Below are 19562 nucleotides of genomic sequence, written 5' to 3'. Positions count from 1 at the left end.
AAAAAAAAAAAAAAGACTCACTGAGTCAAAATTGTAAAGGGGAGGGACTGGTGATATAGCTCAGTGGTAGACCACCATCTGGTTTGATCCCAAGTACCAAAATAAAATAAAATAGAACATACTTGTTATAAGACCACACTCTAGCTATTGCCCTATACTCTCTGCCCTAATTCTATAATATCTGAATTGCTTAAGCACAGCCCTCAGTGCCATCTACTTATGGCTTTATAAGTGGTACAAAACACAGACACTCCTTTTTTTGTTTTTGGTTTTTTTGTTTGTTTGTTTGTTTGTTTGTTTGTTTTTGCAGAACTGGGGATTGAACTCAGACCCTTGCGCTTGCCGGGGAAGCGCTTATTCCACTAAGCCATCTCCCTGGCCCCACACTCTGTTCTTTAACCTTAAAGTTAAAGACGTTAACAGTGACACACTTGTACCCACAGGACTCACAATTTCCTACGAGCAATTCTGACCTAAGCTGCAGGTTTTGTAGAAAGGAGTAAGCATTCTGGAAGGGCCTTACATATAATCTCTGTAAGAGCTTATTCCTGAGTGCTTGTAACAGTGATCCAAAGTGACAGTAAGATACATTTGCAAAAGCCCTGAACTTTGAACTTTGTTTCCTATTTTAAAATATTGGGAAAATATTTGGGTGGTGTTCTGTTGTTGTATCTTGTTTGGAAACTGATAACCATTCTCTTCTGGCTATAATTTACTTAGAAAAGATTTGCTTTCTGAGTTCTGTTTGTCTCCTCTACAAAAACTAATAACATACTGCCAGGCACTGTGGCACAGGTCTGTGATCTCAGCACTCAGGAGGCTGAGGCAGGAGGATCATAAATTGGAGGCCAACCTGGTCTACATAGTCAGGCCCTATCTAAAAAAATTTAAAAAGGAAAAAAAAAAGCCTGAGGGTAATTTTAAGAGGTAATAAATCTGTTGGGGACTGTGCTACCACCATTTTGATCAGTCCAATTGTTTAAATAGAGAATGACTGCTTAATTTATTTTCATTAATTTTATAAGAATGTAAGAGGAAATATAAAAATGGCAATTTTATCAAATTTATTCAATACAAGAATCAACTGAGGGGGGCCGGGAAGATGGTTCAGTAGAATAAGCGTTTCCCTGGCAAGCACAAGGGCCTGAGTTCAATCCCTGGTTCCGCAAAAAAAAAAAAAAAAAGAATCAACTGAGGGCCAGCCAAATACCTCAGCAGATTAAAGTGCCTGCAAGCAGGTGCAGAGGCCTGGGTTCAATCCCTGAGCCCTCCATGTCTGCCCCGCCCCCGGCACTCTCTGAGACAGCAAGTGAGACTGGACATGGTGGCACACACCTGCAATTCCAGCACTTGTGAGGCTGTAAACAGGAGAATCACTACAAGTCTGATCTAGTAGTGAGACCCTGAACACCCTCTAGACCCTTCCCTAAAATACAGGAAAAAAAAAAAAAAAAAAAGAATCAACTGATTGAAAGGACACTTGGCAGAGTGACACTCAGGCTACTCAGTATATGAACAAATACACTGCCCAGGTGATACTGGGGTAAACTGTTAAGTGGTTCAAGACCAGATATCTCTTGGATAAATTAAGCAAGATCGGTCTATCATCTACAGACCTAGAAGACATCAATGTAGAGTGAGCCACAAGGACCTCTTCCAGGACAGGTGGAGGGGTTAGCACCTGGATTCTCACCTTGACAGGCTCGCAACTGAGAGAGGTCACGTTCCAGTTTCACCCCTAGCCTGGTGACACGTAAGCCACAGATGGCACTACACAGCTATTCAGATAACTCCCTAGACCTTGGCTGAACAAACTGAATTTTGAGACAGGGTCTCACTATGTAGTCTAGGCTGTCCTTAAATCCACCATCCTTCTGCCTCAGCCCCCTCAGTGGTGGGGTTACAGGCTTGGGTCACCACATGGCAGCCTCTGAAATAAACCTCTCATCTGTCACCATCAGCTTTCCTGGGTTTCTTGAGCTTACACTAAATACATTCCTGGAGTCAGGGCTGTGAAGAACAAGATATGTCTGGCTTCTGGCTACTTGGGCATCTCTAGGAGTCGTGCCAAGTGCCTTGCAGGTTCTCTCTCTCTCTCTCTCTCTCTCTCTCTCTCTCTCCCTCCCTTCCTCCCTCCCTCCTTCCCTCCATCCCTCTCTCTCCCTCTGTATCAACTGCAAAAAGAAATTAAAAATCCCCAATGGAAGAATTTTATTCCATCATCCTACACCTCCCTTCTGTTCCTGATTTTTCTCTTCTGTTCCTTACATCGACTCTGAGATGGTTGATGTTCCGTGCCTGTAAGCCCAGCATTCAGGAGGCTGAGGCAGGAGGCAATCATCCAAGTTTGAGGCCATCCTGTGCTACACAATGAGCCCCTGTCTCAGAACAAAACAAAACTACCTTCCTTCTGCTAGAGTGATTTCCTCCAGGATTGGGGCTCTTGTAAGCAGCGATTTCATTATGCTCCCTGGTTAGTCCCATGCTTTTTAAATACTGTGTTGAGTAACAGAAATAACCAGCATGGGATTACTAGGCCCACAGAATGTGTAGGCTGGCTGCAGTCCCAGGATAAGAGGTCAGCGATTACCACAATCATCATTCTGTAATAAAAACACCTCCCTTCATCCTGACATTTGAAAACTGCAGTGGCACAGGACAAATTTGCCAGGCAGGTGCTGTGCCACTGAGCTATATCCCCAGCCCTTCTGAGTGGACAAATTTTCAAAGTTCTTTATACAATAACTTCATTAAAATGCCCTTAAGAAATGAAACCAGGCATTATCTCCTCTTTTTCTTGCCCACTTGTTGTCTTTCTAGTTATTAATATGACAAATATTTTCAGTAGCTAAAACCTACACTAAAAAATGAACTTGAAAATACTCTATGCAGAATTGTCCAAATGTTATGGTTCAAAAAAAAGAGCAGAGCCTGTGTTCCCCAGATCTTATAGATGCATTGAATTGTTAGATAACTTTGTGTCTTCTACCTCAAAACCTGGGGGCCTCACTTTTTGTAATCAATAGTCTCTCCCCAGAGAATGGGTGGCTTTAGGTACTGTAGGAGACCCCTCCAGGCTCTCGTCTCAGTCCAAGAAATCAATTTGTAATCCCAGAGATACATTACTGGAATCCCACCAAGTTAATTCCAATCTACCACTCCCAGGGCAACCCACAGCAAAAGTAAAGACACTAAAGCGTATTTGTAATCATTGGAGAGCCAAGGGGCCCCCTTGGCCAGTCACAAAGATGGCTTTCCAGAACAAAGAGACCAACCCAGGACCTGCACCTGGGTTTTATTCAGTTGAGAAAGGGGAGTGGCTTGAAGAAGAGAACTGTGGGAAGTAGGTGAGTACTGTGAGCTGGACTAGGTAGGAGACCTGCATTTACCTCTGCCATATACAAAGAGGATATGCAGAGAAAGTAATCTGCATTATGCTGTTGATATAGTATCTAATGTTTTGGGGGTCTGGTGCTTCGGCTCTGATGTTTCAAGCCCCAGGAAGTCATAGCCTCTATCTCGAGGCTCAATCTGAGCTGACGGTGTGAAGCACTGGCTCTTTGTCCTGTCTTGACCTGACTCATATTGGAGAGCAGCAGGTATGGGTTATCAGTGAAACATGCATGCTGTCTTCAAAAATTACCACCAGCACCTCAGCTAGACTAATATAGATTGCTTAAGGCCAGTTGAAAGGATAAAGAGAAGTCCTAGCCAGCTCTGTACATATCAATACAAGGAAATAGGGTCAGGCTCAGCCAAAATGGAGACAATTGCTCTTCTTTCAAGGAGAGCTGCTCAGGTGGTCCTCCACAGTTCCTCCTTCCTTGTTTAGAAGAAGATAGAGCAGTGTCAGTTGTGGCCACATAGCCCGTAGCTGTTGTTGGACTGAGAATCCTCCATGACACACTTTAATGAAGATTATAAACAAGAGAATGAATACACCAATTCCAATATAAAACCCAAAGTGAGCCTTGAGATATGCAAATAGATTTGACTGCTCCATAGCATCAGCAAACTTATCCCAGTCTTTAATCTGGGCATCAAAAGTGGCTGCCTGCTGTGACATTATTAATACTTTTCTCTGAAGAGCATCTATATCCAAAGTAATATTTTGATGGATAGCTCTTTAAATATGTATCTTGATTAGCCCCAAGAAAAAGACTTTTGTTATATGGTAATGGGGTGATGCAAAAGCAAGTCATATTATATTGACATTTTAAACCTTGTTGTAATTGTAACTTTCAGTTGATCTTCCACCCAAAGGACAGAGGTTTAAATATGCTTGCTTGGGTTATTAACTTTATATTAATATTTTGCTGGATTTCCTGCTATTGCCAGAAATTCTTGTCCAGTTGTCTACAAGGTGAGCAGTTAATATGGAGTAAGCTAACATCATAGAGTCAATAACTGCACAGGCCATCAAAAGCACCAAGGAAGTTATCCCTGCTATAATCAATCCAAGGATCCTTTTGGTCCAATTGATAACTCTTTTAATTAATGTCTCTACCAAGAAAGACCTAAGTGAATAAGACCATGACTCTGTTAGACTGACTGGAAGCCAAGCTCCAGGCATCCTGACCATGATCACCACTGTGGAGTCATTGGAAGGATGTTCAGGCATAGTACATATAATGGGTCAGATAACAATTAGTACATGAGAACATATTTGGTTGCTGCTCTATCTTTCTTTCTAATAGTACTTGAGGACCATAAGCACATATGTTTACTTTTATGTATCTATGTCCTTAAAATACTTTGACTTTTCCTCCAACTATCAGTTGCAGATACTCAGTCTACAGGAGTCCACCATGAACAGGTAGGGCTAGATTTCATAAAGTATGTTGTATGAGCCCAGTTTTATCGCTGATAATGAGTCTGGGGATGGGAGGATGGAGGCCTCAACCTGAACGTGTAACATTGGACAAGGCCTCTGAGATCATGATATAGTTGGAGGAGTCTGAAAAAGAAATCCTGTGCCAATCTCAATCTTTCCCTAGAAGGAATCCTGCAGGGGACCAGTCTATAAAGGAATAATTAAATTTGCATATAGCCCATCCTTGGTATGGATCCCTGAAAGTCTGCCATGTGCCCAAATCACCTTCCTCAAAATGAGGGGCTTGAGCTTCTCAGTACAGACAGGAATGGTAGGTTAAAAATCTCTTACAAGGCTACCATCCAATGGAATAGAATTTAGGGTTAATAAGGCAAATTGTCCTTTAAACTGTTGTGCTTCCCAAGTCTGATCTGCAGCCAATCTGCAAAGGCTAGCATCTTGTTGTAGAGGGTCTACACACAAAGGAAGACATACAAAATGAGATGTAATATTAACTGTAGTCTGTTCTTGTAACTGCATTAAAATTTGTAGGCCAGGCCCAATGATATATCTGGGGGTATTGCTTTCTGTAGAATGGAAAACCTTTGGGGGCCTGTCTATCCATGCAAGGTCTAAGCCAGGATGCATTAGGTATGTAGGCCCAATACACTTTTCTTTGAACCACAGGAGCACCCAGAGAAGCTGCTATAAGATTAGACATTGTAAAGAGAATATTATCAAGTGACTGAACCAAACCCTGACTATTAACTAGGTGGCAAGCCTCACGAATGGGCTGCTGCAGGCCCTCCCAGGAAGGTGCATGATGCACTGTCAGGTTCATTGCTTGAGGTCTTGGCAGAATGCTTGATGTGTCTTGTAGATGGGTTGGATTCTGGTCGTGAAACAGCTCTGATGGTTGTAATGTCTCTCCATTGTCTGTGTAAATATAAGTATAACCTTGGCCCCAATTTAAATGTGATGCCAGACCATTCCAAACACGTGTTTGGAGGTCACACCAAGTCAGATTCAGAAAAGTTAAACTATGTGTAGCAAAGTTTTGACTCTGTGTTCCCCCTTTCTTTTGCTTGATAGGCTGATTTTTTAGTTTAAGGAAGTGTATTAGATTATTATTTGACCTTGGCGATTATAGGGAGTCCCTATAACATGCTTTATCTTCCAGTTATCAATAAAATTGTGAAAATTTTTATTGATGGAAGCAGGACCAATATCAGGTTTTAATGTTTGTAACATTAAGTTAGCAAAGGCTGATATGCAATGTTGTAAGACACGTTGCTTTTGTTTACCTGCATGACAGATAACATGGGGCACATGTGAATACGCATCTATAATACTATGAATATATTTAGGTTTGTTAAAAGAGGATATATGGGAATATATATATATATATATATATATATATATATATATATCTTATGGATATAAGACCTCTGGGATTGTAGCTTTGTTTAGGAATAGGCTTAGGAATGAGCTGATAAGCAGGACAGGAAATGATGATTTGGGTTTTTTTTTGTGCTCTTTAATTTTATATTACTTTTTCAAAGATTTAGAATTTTGAGAAACAAATTTATGGGGTTGTCTTGCTTTATGAAAAATGAAAATCAGATTTACAGTAGCATCTGTATTATGATTAACTGATGACAACAAACCTAAGAGGTTAGAGTGAGATCTAATAAGATCAAGAAAGAATGCAGCAGTTCTACTTAATTCAGCTCCTAGCAATTCTAAAACCAGTTCCAATAAGGTAGGTTTGAGATGACTCAATTGCAGTTGTTCTCTTATCAATGTTGATAAAACTCTTAACTTTTCCTGCAGAGTACCAATGGCCTTCATTATAAATCCTATTTTATATTCCATCTTGATATTCCATCTTAGCCATCATCCTTCTATCTGGTAACACACAACTCTGAGGCTCCAAAGTAAGTAAGAGAGGGCCAGTGTATGAAAGAGGCAGCACACTCTGTGAGACAGACTGAGGAGACACTAAGCCTATCAGAGCTGTGGCGGTGGGTCTAGTTGGCCAAGCAGATGACCAAGATCGGCTATTGATTATAGTGACATCAGCTCCTATATCCATCAGTCCAGGAAAAGAGTTCCCTTTAAACTTAATGTCAAAAATAAGTCTAGGAACCAAAATACTTTGGGAAAAATCAAATTCTTTGCTTAAAGGCTCATCCCTACCAGGTTCACACATGCAGATAAGGGCTGAAGTAGAAATTTCAGTGGGAATTAAATTTGGCTTTTCTCCCCCCAACAAATTAAGGCAAGAAGCCACTGGTAGATCTAATTTTGAACTCTGAGTGGTCTTCGTATGAGGCACCTAAGGTCTCGCCTTACACCCATTCTGGTAGTGGGATCGTCGTTTGTCTGATTTGAACTGGGTGTAACTGGCTTAACTGGGTCCAAATCATTGGAATACTGATTGATCCTTCTTCTGTTATTGCTGCTGGGGCTTTCAGTTTGGGCACAAGATTTGTTTCTCAGCAACAGTGTGCCATTTTTATGAAACTTAGACTTACAGTCTTTTGCCCAGTGAAAACCTCTCATGCAATGTGGTCACTGAGCACTGGGTAAATGCACTGAGGGGCCTGGCACTTTAGGCCATGGGCAGCACAGGGTTCAATCCTGAGCAACACACACACACACACACACACACACACAAATAAATAAATAAACCTAGCGGGCCGGGGAGATAGTTCAGTAGAATAAGGGCTTCCCTGGCAAGTGCAAAGACCTGAGTTCAATCCCCAGTTCCACAAAAAAAAAAAAAAAAAAAAAAGACAGCATTCTGGGAGGCTGAGGCAGAAAGACCACAAATTTCAGCCCAGCCTGGACAACTTAATGAGAACCTTTCTCAAAAACAAAAATTTTAAAATGGGCTGGGTTTGCAGATCAACACAAAGCCTCAGGTGTAGTCCCCAGTACCACAACTGGACAGGAGGGACAAACAGTTGAGATACTCAGGGTGGGGTGCAGGTAGGATTCTCTGTAAAGCAGGTCGAGAGAGTGCTGTAGGGGCCAGCACAATAGCTCAGCAGTCTAAAGGGCTCACTTAGGCAAGCTTAGGCAGGTGCAGGGGACAGCAGTTCAATCCCCGACACCTCAGGGTGGGTTGAGCCAGCCAAAAAAAAGAAAAAAGAGAAAGGGAGCTGTACTCTGGAGAGCAGGCAGCGAGCCCTGGTTGCTGCCTCAGTAGGAGTCTGCTTCCCTGTTCCAGCAGGCAAGAGCTACTCCTGGGTTCAGGGAATTAGGGTGATTGCGATGCTTAGTGACAGGAAGTACAAGATACCATGTTTTGCCAGGTATAGTTAATCTTTTTTTTCCAAACAAGGAGAATCTGCCTGTACTCATGTGGCTGCAGATGACTGCAGCATGGCCTTCAGTGCTCCTGTTACAGCTTGGCTTGGGGTGCGCGGCTGAAAACTTGTTCTCTCCCAGAACCAATCGCCTGCAGCTACGAGGGACCCCTCTGTCAACAGGGCAGTGCATCTCTCAGCTTCCCTGGCAATTGCTTCACGGGTGAGTCCACCACACACTGGTTTGAGTTCTGCCGTTTCACAGGGTGAGCCAGCCCTTGCTGACCTTTCACTGAGAGCTCCCGCAGGGTCCTTGGCCCCCAGCTGGAGAAGATCACCAACACCTTCACAGGCATGTGGATGAGGAGGGGCCTCCTGCCCGGCAGTGCAAGGTGGAGCTACCTGCAGGAAGAGCAAACTGGCCCCTGTGTGGGCCCAGCACCTGTCTACCAACCCACATTGTTCTCAGTCCATCTGGACCTGGCCGTGAGCTCATTACCCCCCAGGTCTACGAGCAGCTGCTGAGGGAGCTTTGTGAGGACACCAGCTGTTTAAAGGCCCAAAGAGAAAATGAACCCACACAGCAGGAAGGAGTGACTAGGGGTCTGAGGACCAAGGCTCTGGAACACCGGGATAAGGCCTGGTCAAAGCTGTCAGAGGAGACATAAAGGCTCACCAGTTCCCTGAGCCTGCATGGCATCCCATGGAGGCCCACAGAAACCTCCCATGCTGAGCAGCTGGCTCTGCTGCCCCCCACAGACCTGACCAAGAACAGCTTCAAGGGAGCCGGAACCAGGTGGGAACTCAGGACTGGCAGTGTACAGAGGGACGAAGAACATCTGTCCACATGTGGCTGAGAACACTATTCCTGCTGGACCTGCTGCGCCAGGTGGGGGTGTGGGGGGCCTCTTTGGACTGACTTTGTTGTTCTCAAGAGACCCAGACAAGGGCCACCCAAGTAGCTCAGCAGATTAAAGCACTTGCAAGCAGGCACAGGGGCTGGGGTTCGATACCCAGGCCTGCTGTGCTGGCCTCGCCCCCAGGGTGTGCTGAGACAGTGATTGAGCCTGGGCATGGTGGTGCACGCCTGTAATCCCAGCTCGTGTGAGGCCTGTAAACAGGCGGATCACGGTGTCCGATCTAGTAGTGAGACCCTGAACACCCTGTAGACCTTTCCCTAAAAAAATACAAAAGAGAGAGAGAGAGAGCAAGAGAGAGAGAGAGAGAGAGAGAGAGAGAGAGAGACCCAGACAAAGATTCAAAGTTATAATTAATTCCCATGCTGATAAAAATAATTCCATGAAAAAAATAATTCCATGAATTCTGTAAACCATTGCATAAATGCTATATTGTAAAAAAAAAAAAAAAAAAAATTAAAGAAGCATTAACTTTTTTTTTTTTTTTTTTTTTTTTTTTGCCTTTTTTGTGCCAGGGTTCCACTATGTAGTTCAGGCTTGCCTTGAATTCACTTATATAGCCCAAGCTGGCCTCAAACTCACAGTGATCCTCCTGCCTCAGCCTTCAGAGTGCTGGGATTACAAGCATATGCCACCAACTGTGAACAATTTTAAACAATTTACTATGAGTAAATGATTATGCATTATAAATATAACTTCCCGAGGTACGAAAAATCCATTCACATAACATTCTGATCTAAAAGCTCAAAATATACAGGGCTTCCATAAATTAATCCCCATGAAGCATCCAAACTGGGTGCAGGAATGTTACAACAATATCACTAATATTTCACAATAGAGTCAAAGGCAACAGGCAGTCAGAATAGCACTGCTCATTACCCTACACCTCCATCACCTATATCTGGACTGGGAGCCTGTCCGTCACCAGCTGGACTCCTAGTCCTGCAGGATGGACCCCAGAGGCCACAGCACCATGGGAAGAACCCACAGCAAGCAGCTCCTGTGGTTTTGCCACACTAATGGCTCACTTGTGGGTAGTTCTGTGGTCACCCCTGCACACATGTCCTGATCCCAGGAGTGGGTGCTCAGGGCCTAGCATCCCACTGTGGGACCCAGTTACCAGCTCCCAGCCAGCACTCCCATCCTAGAATGTTAGCTCTTAAGAGATCATGGGCCGTACAGCAATTAACCACTAAGAAGAATATATGCAGTGTATTATTTGTTGAAACTGTACTTTAGATTTGATTTGAAACTGTCTCATTGCTATATGTTTATCAATAAAACTTTGAAAAGAAAAAAAAAAAAAAAGAGATCATGGGCCATATTCCATAAGGAGAACTGACCAGAGTAGCTTTTGTTTATTTATTTTTGCATTTTAGGGAAGGGTCTACACGGTGTTCAGGGTCTCACTACTAGATTGGACTCATAGTGATCCACCTGTTTACAGCCTCCCAAGAGCTGGGATTACAGGTGCCCACCACCATGCCCAGTTTCAATCTCAGCGTCTCCTGGGACAGGGCGGTATCATACCCCCAGCCTCTGTGCCTGCTTCCAGGTGCTTTAATATTTATTTATTTATTTATTTATTTATTAATGTATTTGGTACATTAAAAGGGTCTCACTGGGCAGCTCAGATTCATAGTGATCCTCCCAGAGTAGCTTATAGACAACTTGATGGCTTATATTTGTTTATAACTTGAAAACGTCTAGACTATATACCAATAATGAACATTGTCCTGTTATCCCAAAGACCAAAAGCCTTAAATGGGAAACATGTGCATAAATACTACTACAAATAAACAGGCTTAAACAGGGATAACAATAGCACAAAACATTCTTAATTTCTAGGTATGAGTTAATGAATCACTATAATTAAAACCAAAAGATTCACTAAATGCAAGCCAACAGTTACCATTAGTAGCATGATAGTTGCAGAATGCCCTGGATCCACTGCCTTTAGAATGACACTTTTCGATCGGCTTATCTTATATCAAAACATGCTTTTAAACCTACATGAAATATATTCTAATTTGGTCAAGAAAAGAGACCCTATTGTATACATACAGACCCTAGCGTATATATAAATGTATACACTTATAATGATGCTGGATCAGAGGCCCAAAGACACAGGGTCTCTATTTCTAGAATGAAGCACACAGTATTCCTGGCTGCTACAGCCTGCAGGCCAGCCATATCTGGAGAGGAAATGTAAGGAAACTTCCCATCATGGGCTGGATCTGGTTTTATTTTATTTATTTTTGGCTTTTTGGTCTTACTGTGCAGCTCAGGCTGGCCTTGAGCTCACTTTGTAGTCCAGGCTGGTCTCAAACTTGCAATGATCCTCCTGCCTCAGACTCCTGAGTGCTGGGATTACAAGAGCACACCACCATGCCCGGCTTTAGACCCGGTTTTAGTTAAGAACTCATCTTTCACAAATTTCTTACATGTTATGGCCCCTTAGGGAACACTGACCATCTGAAAAAGGCAAGAAGACATATTGCAATTCCAAAGAAACTCCTGAGGAAAAATGTGTCATTAAGTGTCACAATCACCCTAGTTCCTCAAACCCAAGAGTAGCTCTTGCAAACTGGAACAGGGAATCAGAGTCCTACTGGAGGCAGAGGCCAGGGCTCAGCCGCCTGCTCACTGGGAGCACAGATCTCTCTTTCTCCATCTGCTTTACAGTGAATCCTATCTACACCATCCTGCGGGGCTGGACTGAATTCCCCTTAAGAGCACAGAAGCTCCGAGGAGGCCCTCAAGGGCTGCTGGTCCCCTGAAGCATCGGGGTCTGGGCAATGCTTACACTGACTGTTAATGCAATTTTTAATCATTTCACAGAATAAAAATACAACTCCAGTTCATATTTCTTTGCTTATTAATGTTGCTATCAGCTTTTTCTCCACTACTAAGAACAGGCCTAGACACTGGAAGCCAGATTCCTCTGGCTTTGCAGACAAATAAATCTCTTGTTAAAAAGAAATTCCTGGGCTGGGAAAGGAACTTCCAGTGGTAGAACCTGCGTTTGGCCTGCTCAAAAACTCAGTACCCACCAACTCCGCACCCAGGCAGGCTGAGCCGGCCACCCTGACCACCCTGAGCCGGCCACCGAGTTTGGGCGTGGTGGTGAATGCCTGTAATCTCAGTGCTGGGGAGGCTGAAAGCAGGAGGATCACTACAAGTCCAAGCTGCATAGTGAGACCCTAAAAAAAAGATTTTAAAAAATAAAAAGACTCAGTACCAAAAAAAGGAAAAAAGAAAACATTCCTTAGGCCAGTTGAGTTTAGTAGGTGCTGTGGCTTAGGGTCTTCGCAAGGGGAGCTATATAATACAGGAAGCATTTTATAATATTAGTTTATAAAGAATCATCCAAGAATCATACACAAGAAGTCTAGGAAATGTGTCCATACACTAAACACTAAAGAATCCAACTGAAAGCCTAGAGCCTATAACAATGCCTCCTACAAGTCCAACTGGAGGCCTAGAGTCCATAACAAGTCTCACATAGGCCTGTTTCACAGATATGTGCTAGAAAAGTCCAAAGGTCAGTGGTGGAAGCTAGAAAGTCTATGCCAGCAGGATGAAGGATCTGTGCTAGCAGGCTGAGGGATCTGAACCAGAGCTAGGAAGCAACGCTCAAAGTAAGCACCAGAGCTTCCCCAAAGGTATGACAACCATAGTGAGGTCCCAAGCTCCTGCAGCGATGAGGCAAGCTGAGTTCCCATCAGGAAAGCTAACACAACATGCTTCTCCATGAGGCTGAGCAGTGCACTACCTTCCCCTCCAGAGCGAGGAAGCGATGCTCTAGATGAGGACCAGATCTCCTCCAAAGTTCACTGGGAAAGCCGGTATGCCACGGTCCTCAGGCAGAACAGTCCAAGAGAGCTAGCAGCTTCCAGCAGCGTCCAAAAGCTCCAACAGCTTCCCCAAACATCATCCCTAACAGCATTTTGGCAGCTTCTCCTGTTTTGCCCTCTTGCGCTGCCGGCAACAATCCTCAGGTGGGCCGCCCGCATCCAGCACCCAGCCACACCTAGTTCAATTCAGCTGGGTGTTAGAAGTTGACCAGCAGTTAAAGATCCAGTATAGTAAGGTTTATTTAAGCAAATAAAAACAAAACACAAGTGTGGGAGGATGGACCACAAGCCAGGTCTGGTGGCATATACCTGTAATGCCAACATCTGGGAGGCTGAGGCAGGAAGATAGATACAAGTTTGAGGCCAGCCTGGGCTACATAGTGAAACCTGTCACAAACAACACAATTCCAACATTGGGTAGCTTCCAAAGCAGGTTCTGAGAACTCTGTCAACAACCTGATCAGACAGCATTTATAGAAAAACAAAGAAGAGAACTAGAAAATAACTTCACTGGCTATATAGCCTACTAGTCAAGTTTTTACAAACTAGTTAGCCATAGTTGTTTGCACCCTAGTTCACTGGCTGCAGGACTTCTGCAGCCAACCAAAGAGCTCAGTTACTATAATTACATTCTGTGTTGGCTGGGTCTGGTCAGTCTGTATTGTATTTGCTGTCACTGAAACCTTTTTGATCCTTTATTTGGTTGTCTGAGACAGTCTTGTTATGTAGTTGAGGCTTGTCAACTATGTAGCCCATGCTGTTCTCAATTCACAATGATCCTCCTGCCTCAGCCTGCTGAGGGCAGGGATTATAGGTGTGCACCACCATGCCCAGCTGTGTCCTTTTGAAAATTAGACTACTCATCAATACCATGCTTCATGCACACCAAAGTCTTAAAACTTACAAAGTCATTCCATGTTTTATATAGTTTTTCCTTTTAGGTTTAAGTAGCCCTAACAAAATCACATAAATATTTACCAAAATACATTTCCTTTTTTTCTGAATTTATATTCACTTGAATTTGGATTCTTTTTTTATGTATTTAGTACAGGGTCTACAAGGTCTCATTATATAGATTGCACTCGTGATAATCCTCCTGTTTTCAGCATCCCAAGCACTGGGATTACAGGTGTGTACCACCACGCCCGGTCTCAGTTGCTGTCTCTTGCATACCCCAGGGGTGGTGCCAGGGGATTGAAACCCTGACCCCTGCATCCACCTAAGCAGGAGCTTTAATCTGCTGAGCTATCTGGCCGGCCCTGGAATTTGAATTCTTTATCTGGAATTTGATGAGAAGTTAACAGGAAGAGTCTATAACTTTATTTATTTATTTATTTATTATCTTTTTTTTTATATTTATTTATTTTTATTTATTACATTTATTTATTGTGTGTGTGGCCAGCTCAGCCCACCAGGGGGCGGGGCTGGCTGGCATGTGGTGCTGGGGATCGAACTGTGGTCCCTGTGCTTCGCCAAGCTTGATTCAAGTAGGTGCTTTAGACCACTGAGCCATCTCTCCAGCCCTATTTATTATCTTTTTGAGATAGGGTCTCACTATGCAGCTCAAGCTGGTCTTGAGCTCACTTTGTAGCGCAGGCTGGTCTGGAACTCACAACAATCCTCCTCCTGTCTCAGCCTCCTGAGTACTGGGATTACAAGTACTGTGTGTGTGTGTGTGTGTGTGTGTGGTACCAGGAATTGAACTCAGGACCTTGCACTTGCCAGGCAGGCACTTATTCCTGCTGAGCTATCTCCCTGCCCCCCTAAAAATACTTTTTAAAGTGGAACATTTTAGAAATTGCAGAATAAAACTTCTAAGTAATAAAAGAATAGCATGATAGTATGTTTTATTTCTTGTACTACATAAAATAATGGTGTATCTTAGACATTTAAGGTTTGTTAAATTCAATGAAATACACATGTCTGCTAGAAATGTTAGATGGAGAGATGGGTGGGCAATCATAACTTCAAATCATAAGAGTTGATTATGTTTTGAATTCTATTTTGTCAGTACATGTTTGCAATTCATAAAATTTACATTCATCTTAAGAAGTAGGTACGTGTACATAACATGTTGTCGTGGATTGTTAACTGGTGGTCAACTTGTTACACCCAGCTGAACTGAACTAGGGTGGTGCTGGGTGTGGGAGGCCCACCTGGCAATTGTCGCCAGCAGCATAAGAGGCAGAATTGGAGAAAAGCTGAAAGGGGCTGTTAGGAAAGCTGTTTTGGGGGAGCTGTTGGAGTTGTCAGAAGCTACTGGCTCTCTTGGGCTGTTCTGCTGGAGAAGCTTGTCATAATGGCTTTCCTGATGATCTTGGCTGTTCTTGTTGCTGGAGGAGCTCGGGACCATCATTGTCACTGAGAACCGCTGTGATTCATTTTGAGGGGGGAGATCTGGTCCTCATCTTGAGCATCGCTTCCTGACTCCGGAGGGGAAGATGCTGCACTGCCCAGTCTTGTGGAAAAGCTTGTCACATTTGCTTTCCTGATTGGAACTTAGTTTTCACTCCTCTTCCTCATTGCTGGAGGAGCTTGAGACCTCACTGTTGCTGAAGATGGCTATCATATCTTTGGGGAAGCTTTTGTGCTTACCTTGAGCATTGCTTCCTAACTCCAGTTCACATCTTCCAGGCGCTAGGAGAGATCTTTCATCCTGCTGGTATAGACTTTGTAACTTCCACCGCTGACCTTTGGGCTTTTCCAGCACAGATGCATGGAGTGGGCCTACAGGAGACATTGTTGTGGATTCTAAGCCTCCAGTTGGACTTGCGGGAGGCACTGTTATGAGCTCTAGGGCCTCAGCTGGACTCACACAGGATATTAGGATCCAGGCCCTCAGCTGGATTCTTTGGTCTTCAATGTATGGACAGATTTCCCACACTCATATATGATTCTTTAGGTGATTATAAAATCTTATAAAATGTGTCCTGTATTGTATTGTTTCCTTGACAAAAACGCCAAGCCACGGCACACATCCTGATTCGTTTTATTTTCCTTGCCCAGTTCATGATTTATTTATTTATTTGTATTTTAGGGATGGGTCTACAGGATGTTCAGGGTCTCACTACTAGATCGGATTCGTAGTGATCCACCTGTTTACAGCCTCCCAAGAGCTGGGATTACAGGCCCATGCCACCATGCCCAGTCTCAATTGCCATTTTGGTGCACCCGGGAAAGTACGGCACCCTAGGCCCAAGGATTGAACCCCGGACCCTTCAATCCACTGAGCTATTTGGCCAACCCCCCACTTGATATTTTAGACATGATTAAATAAGTCTATCTTCACTTTTATAAACAGGATAAATAAAACTAAATCCATAGCTAGATATATAGTAGAAAAGCTAAATAACTCTACATATGAAAATGTAGAAAAATGTTCTAAACAAAGCAAAAAAAAAAAAAAAAAAAAAGGGAGGGCTATATCCATATATGGGTGTGTGTAGGCAAATAATCCATTAACGTTGTAATATAGAAAATGCTTTTAATCAGGATAAATATTAAAGAATACAATAGCCAAGAAATGTGAAAGATGCTCAAATGCAACCGTTGAAATTCTCACATGAATGATCAGATTTTTGTGTGTGGGGTGTGTGTGTGGGGGGTTGTGTGTGTTCGTTACGGGGTCTCACTACACAGCTCGGACTCATAGTGATCCTCCCGTTTTCAGCGTACCCAGCGCTGGGATTACATGCCCTGTCTTGGTGGCCGGCCCAGCATATGGTGCCAGGGATCAAACCCCAGTCCCTAAACTTGCCTAAGCAGGTGCTCAGTCTGCTGAGACATCTTGTCGGCCCTAATTACAAACGTATTTTTAAAAACCTGTATTTATGTAAATCAAAAGCTTGCTGTAAACGATTGTCAGTGATCAGATGAGGAAGCGCTGGGGTGTTAAACATGGTGGCCAGGAGCCCACATAGCGGGAAGCGTATACTGCCTGCACCTGAGAAGTCTATCCCTGCTGCAGTACAAGAAATAAAGGCGAGTTTACAGCAGCTATGGTCTTCAGGGTCTACAGATGGCTTTTTCTCCTGGTAGGTTTGATTTGCACTTCACTTGCAAGGCTGGAAGCTCTGCACTTCCAAAGTAGAGGTCAGGAGAGGCACCACCGAATTGCAGAGTAACAATCCGGGCCCCGATCTCGCCTTCCACGGTGGCGGGCCGGTGTCCCCAAGGAAAAAAGCGGGAGGCGAGGGCACGCTGACCCGCCCGCCTCTGAAGGCCCGCTACGCGTTTGCCCGCCTCTGTATAAACGTGTTCCAATGGCTATTCAAGAAGGGCGGGATTCACGCGGGTGAGAGACACGATTGGTCTTTGGGCCTGGGATGGACGTGGCAACGTGATGACGTTCCAACACTGGGCGTAGGGGGCGGAAAGCGCGCTCGCGGGAAGCCTCGGCACTCTACGGCTGTCGGCGCAGCGGTTTGGTGGTGTCCGCCTTGGCTTGCGGCTCTCGCTGCGCCCTCGCCTGTTCTTAGCCTCGGGAAGCCTAAGCCGGCCGGGCTTTACTCCTTCCTCGTGTGCAGCTGCTTCGTCGTGACTCCATCACCATGTTCGAGGCTCGCCTGGTCCAGGGCTCCATCTTGAAGAAGGTCCTGGAAGCGCTAAAGGACCTCATCAACGAGGCCTGCTGGGACATCAGCTCGGGCGGCGTGAACCTGCAGAGCATGGACTCGTCCCACGTCTCCCTGGTGCAGCTCACGCTGCGCTCCGAAGGCTTCGACACGTACCGCTGCGACCGCAACTTGGCCATGGGGGTAAACCTCACTAGGTGAGCGGGGCGCGGGGACCCGGCGTGGAGCGGCCGCGGCCTCTGTTCTTGGCGGGAGCGCGCCGGGAGCCGTGCCCGGGTTGGCTGCCGAGGCCGTCAGGGGCGGGACCCGCGGAGCGCGCGGTTCCAAAAAGCCCGCGCTGGCAGCCGCGCCAGCCGGCTACTTCCGCGCCAAAGTCACAAAGCTCGCGGTGGCGGGAAAATGACCGGCTTCTCCGCAGTCTGCCCCAAAGTCTCCTTCAGGGCTCGTGGGTCATTAAATTACAGCAGTCGTGGAGGAGAAACCTTAATTCTGGTTGAGTTCAAACACCTTATAATGTGCAGTCGTGAGAAATTGTCATTCTGTCATCTTGTATGAGGACGATAGGTGTTTAGGATCTCTTACTCTTATTTTTACGTCCGGAACTTGTAGGAAAATTTACCCAGAGCAGGAGTTTTTAGCATTCTCATCACTGCTGATCCTGTACACGTGTGCACATTAAAAAAAAAAAAAGAAAAATAACAGTACCCAGAATACAATACACGGGGTGTGTTTTAATAAGTTTGGCGAGTCATATTTAAGTATCCTTGCGGCGTAATTTAACCCACGGAAGGGCTTTGGAGTTCAGAAAATACTCTTGTCCAGCGAGATGAAATACTCTTTGGTAGAGTGCCAGGTTGCATCCAAAATGGCAGGGCCCATATTCACCTCTTCCAAAGGCATTTACCCAGCATCCCCCCACCAGTTCCTCCCACTACCTGATGTATGTAAGTGCTAACTTCCAATGGCTTTGGAAATCTAGATGTTGGGTGGATAATGGGTCTTCTCTGTTTTAGCATGTCTAAAATACTGAAATGTGCTGGCAATGAAGACATCATTACCCTAAGAGCTGAAGATAATGCAGATACCCTGGCACTAGTATTTGAAGCACCAAGTAAGTTGGAGCCCTTCACTAATTATGGTATATAGTCATAAAGTGCATAGTTAATGGGAGCCTGAGGCAGAAAGATGGTAAGTTCAAGCCCAGGGCATAATGAGACCTTGTCACAATTTTTTCTTGAGGCAGGGTCTCACTGTGGTTCAGCCTGACTTTGAACTCACTGTGTAGCCCAACCTCCTTCTGCCTTAGCCTCTCAGTGTTGGGATTACAGGTGTGTGTTTGCTTGTGATGGTTATAACATTTACATCCTTATGAGCACATGGGTTTCCTGAATAACATTTGCTTCCATTTGGTAGATCAGGAGAAAGTATCCGACTATGAAATGAAGTTAATGGATTTGGATGTTGAACAACTTGGAATTCCAGTGAGTATATTTCTGATTAGAGAGTGTATCATACGGTGTCATGATTTAATTCTGTAACAGCTCGAACTACCAACACATAGAAGTTTTGAGGGCATTTAATCACATTTGATTTATATTAACATTTCGCAGTAAATTAGATACTTTGCCATTGATTGACCAAACACTTGCAGGAATAGTTGTAGAAAAAGTTCTGTTAGGAAGTAGGCCTTAAGTCATGTTACTGTGTCTTACATGGTGCATGTTAATAAAGTCTCCAGTTGCCCAGGCTGATGGATCTGTCATTTTTCTAAAATAGTCTAAAATTTAAAATTCGTCATCCGTTGAATTTATTGTGTTGCCAGGTACTTACTTACATTACTCATCCATGCAGTTTTCCCCCTAGAATGCTTCGTTTTTGTTAGACTAAGCATATCATAGAAATAATTATTAAGGACCTGGATTTAAGATAGGAGGCCTTATTTTTGCTCCCTGGATGATGGGAATGTGTTAACCAACACATCTTGTTTTATAGGAGCAAGAATACAGTTGTGTGGTAAAGATGCCTTCTGGTGAGTTTGCACGTATATGCCGAGACCTCAGTCACATCGGAGATGCTGTTGTGATATC

At 44.2% G+C, this 19562-nt stretch overlaps 1 protein-coding gene across 1 annotated transcript in view; it reads left to right on the top strand.

Annotated features, from left to right (window-relative positions):
• The first annotated feature begins 17275 nt into the window (after positions 1–17275).
• Pcna (proliferating cell nuclear antigen) overlaps positions 17276–19562 on the top strand; it is a 5299-nt gene continuing 3012 nt past the window's right edge. The window contains exons 1-4 of the mRNA XM_023718573.1: positions 17276–17672; positions 18489–18586; positions 18889–18956; positions 19468–19560. Coding sequence (XP_023574341.1) covers positions 17452–17672; positions 18489–18586; positions 18889–18956; positions 19468–19560 — 480 coding nt within the window. The 5' untranslated portion in view covers positions 17276–17451. The remainder of the gene's footprint in view (positions 17673–18488; positions 18587–18888; positions 18957–19467; positions 19561–19562) is intronic.

This window comes from Octodon degus, unplaced genomic scaffold (genome assembly GCF_000260255.1).
Source record: "Octodon degus isolate 3935 unplaced genomic scaffold, OctDeg1.0 scaffold00060, whole genome shotgun sequence".
Taxonomy (NCBI): domain Eukaryota; kingdom Metazoa; phylum Chordata; class Mammalia; order Rodentia; family Octodontidae; genus Octodon; species Octodon degus.
The sequence above is the reverse complement of the archived record's forward strand: the minus strand, read 5'-3'. Positions and strand labels throughout refer to the sequence as shown.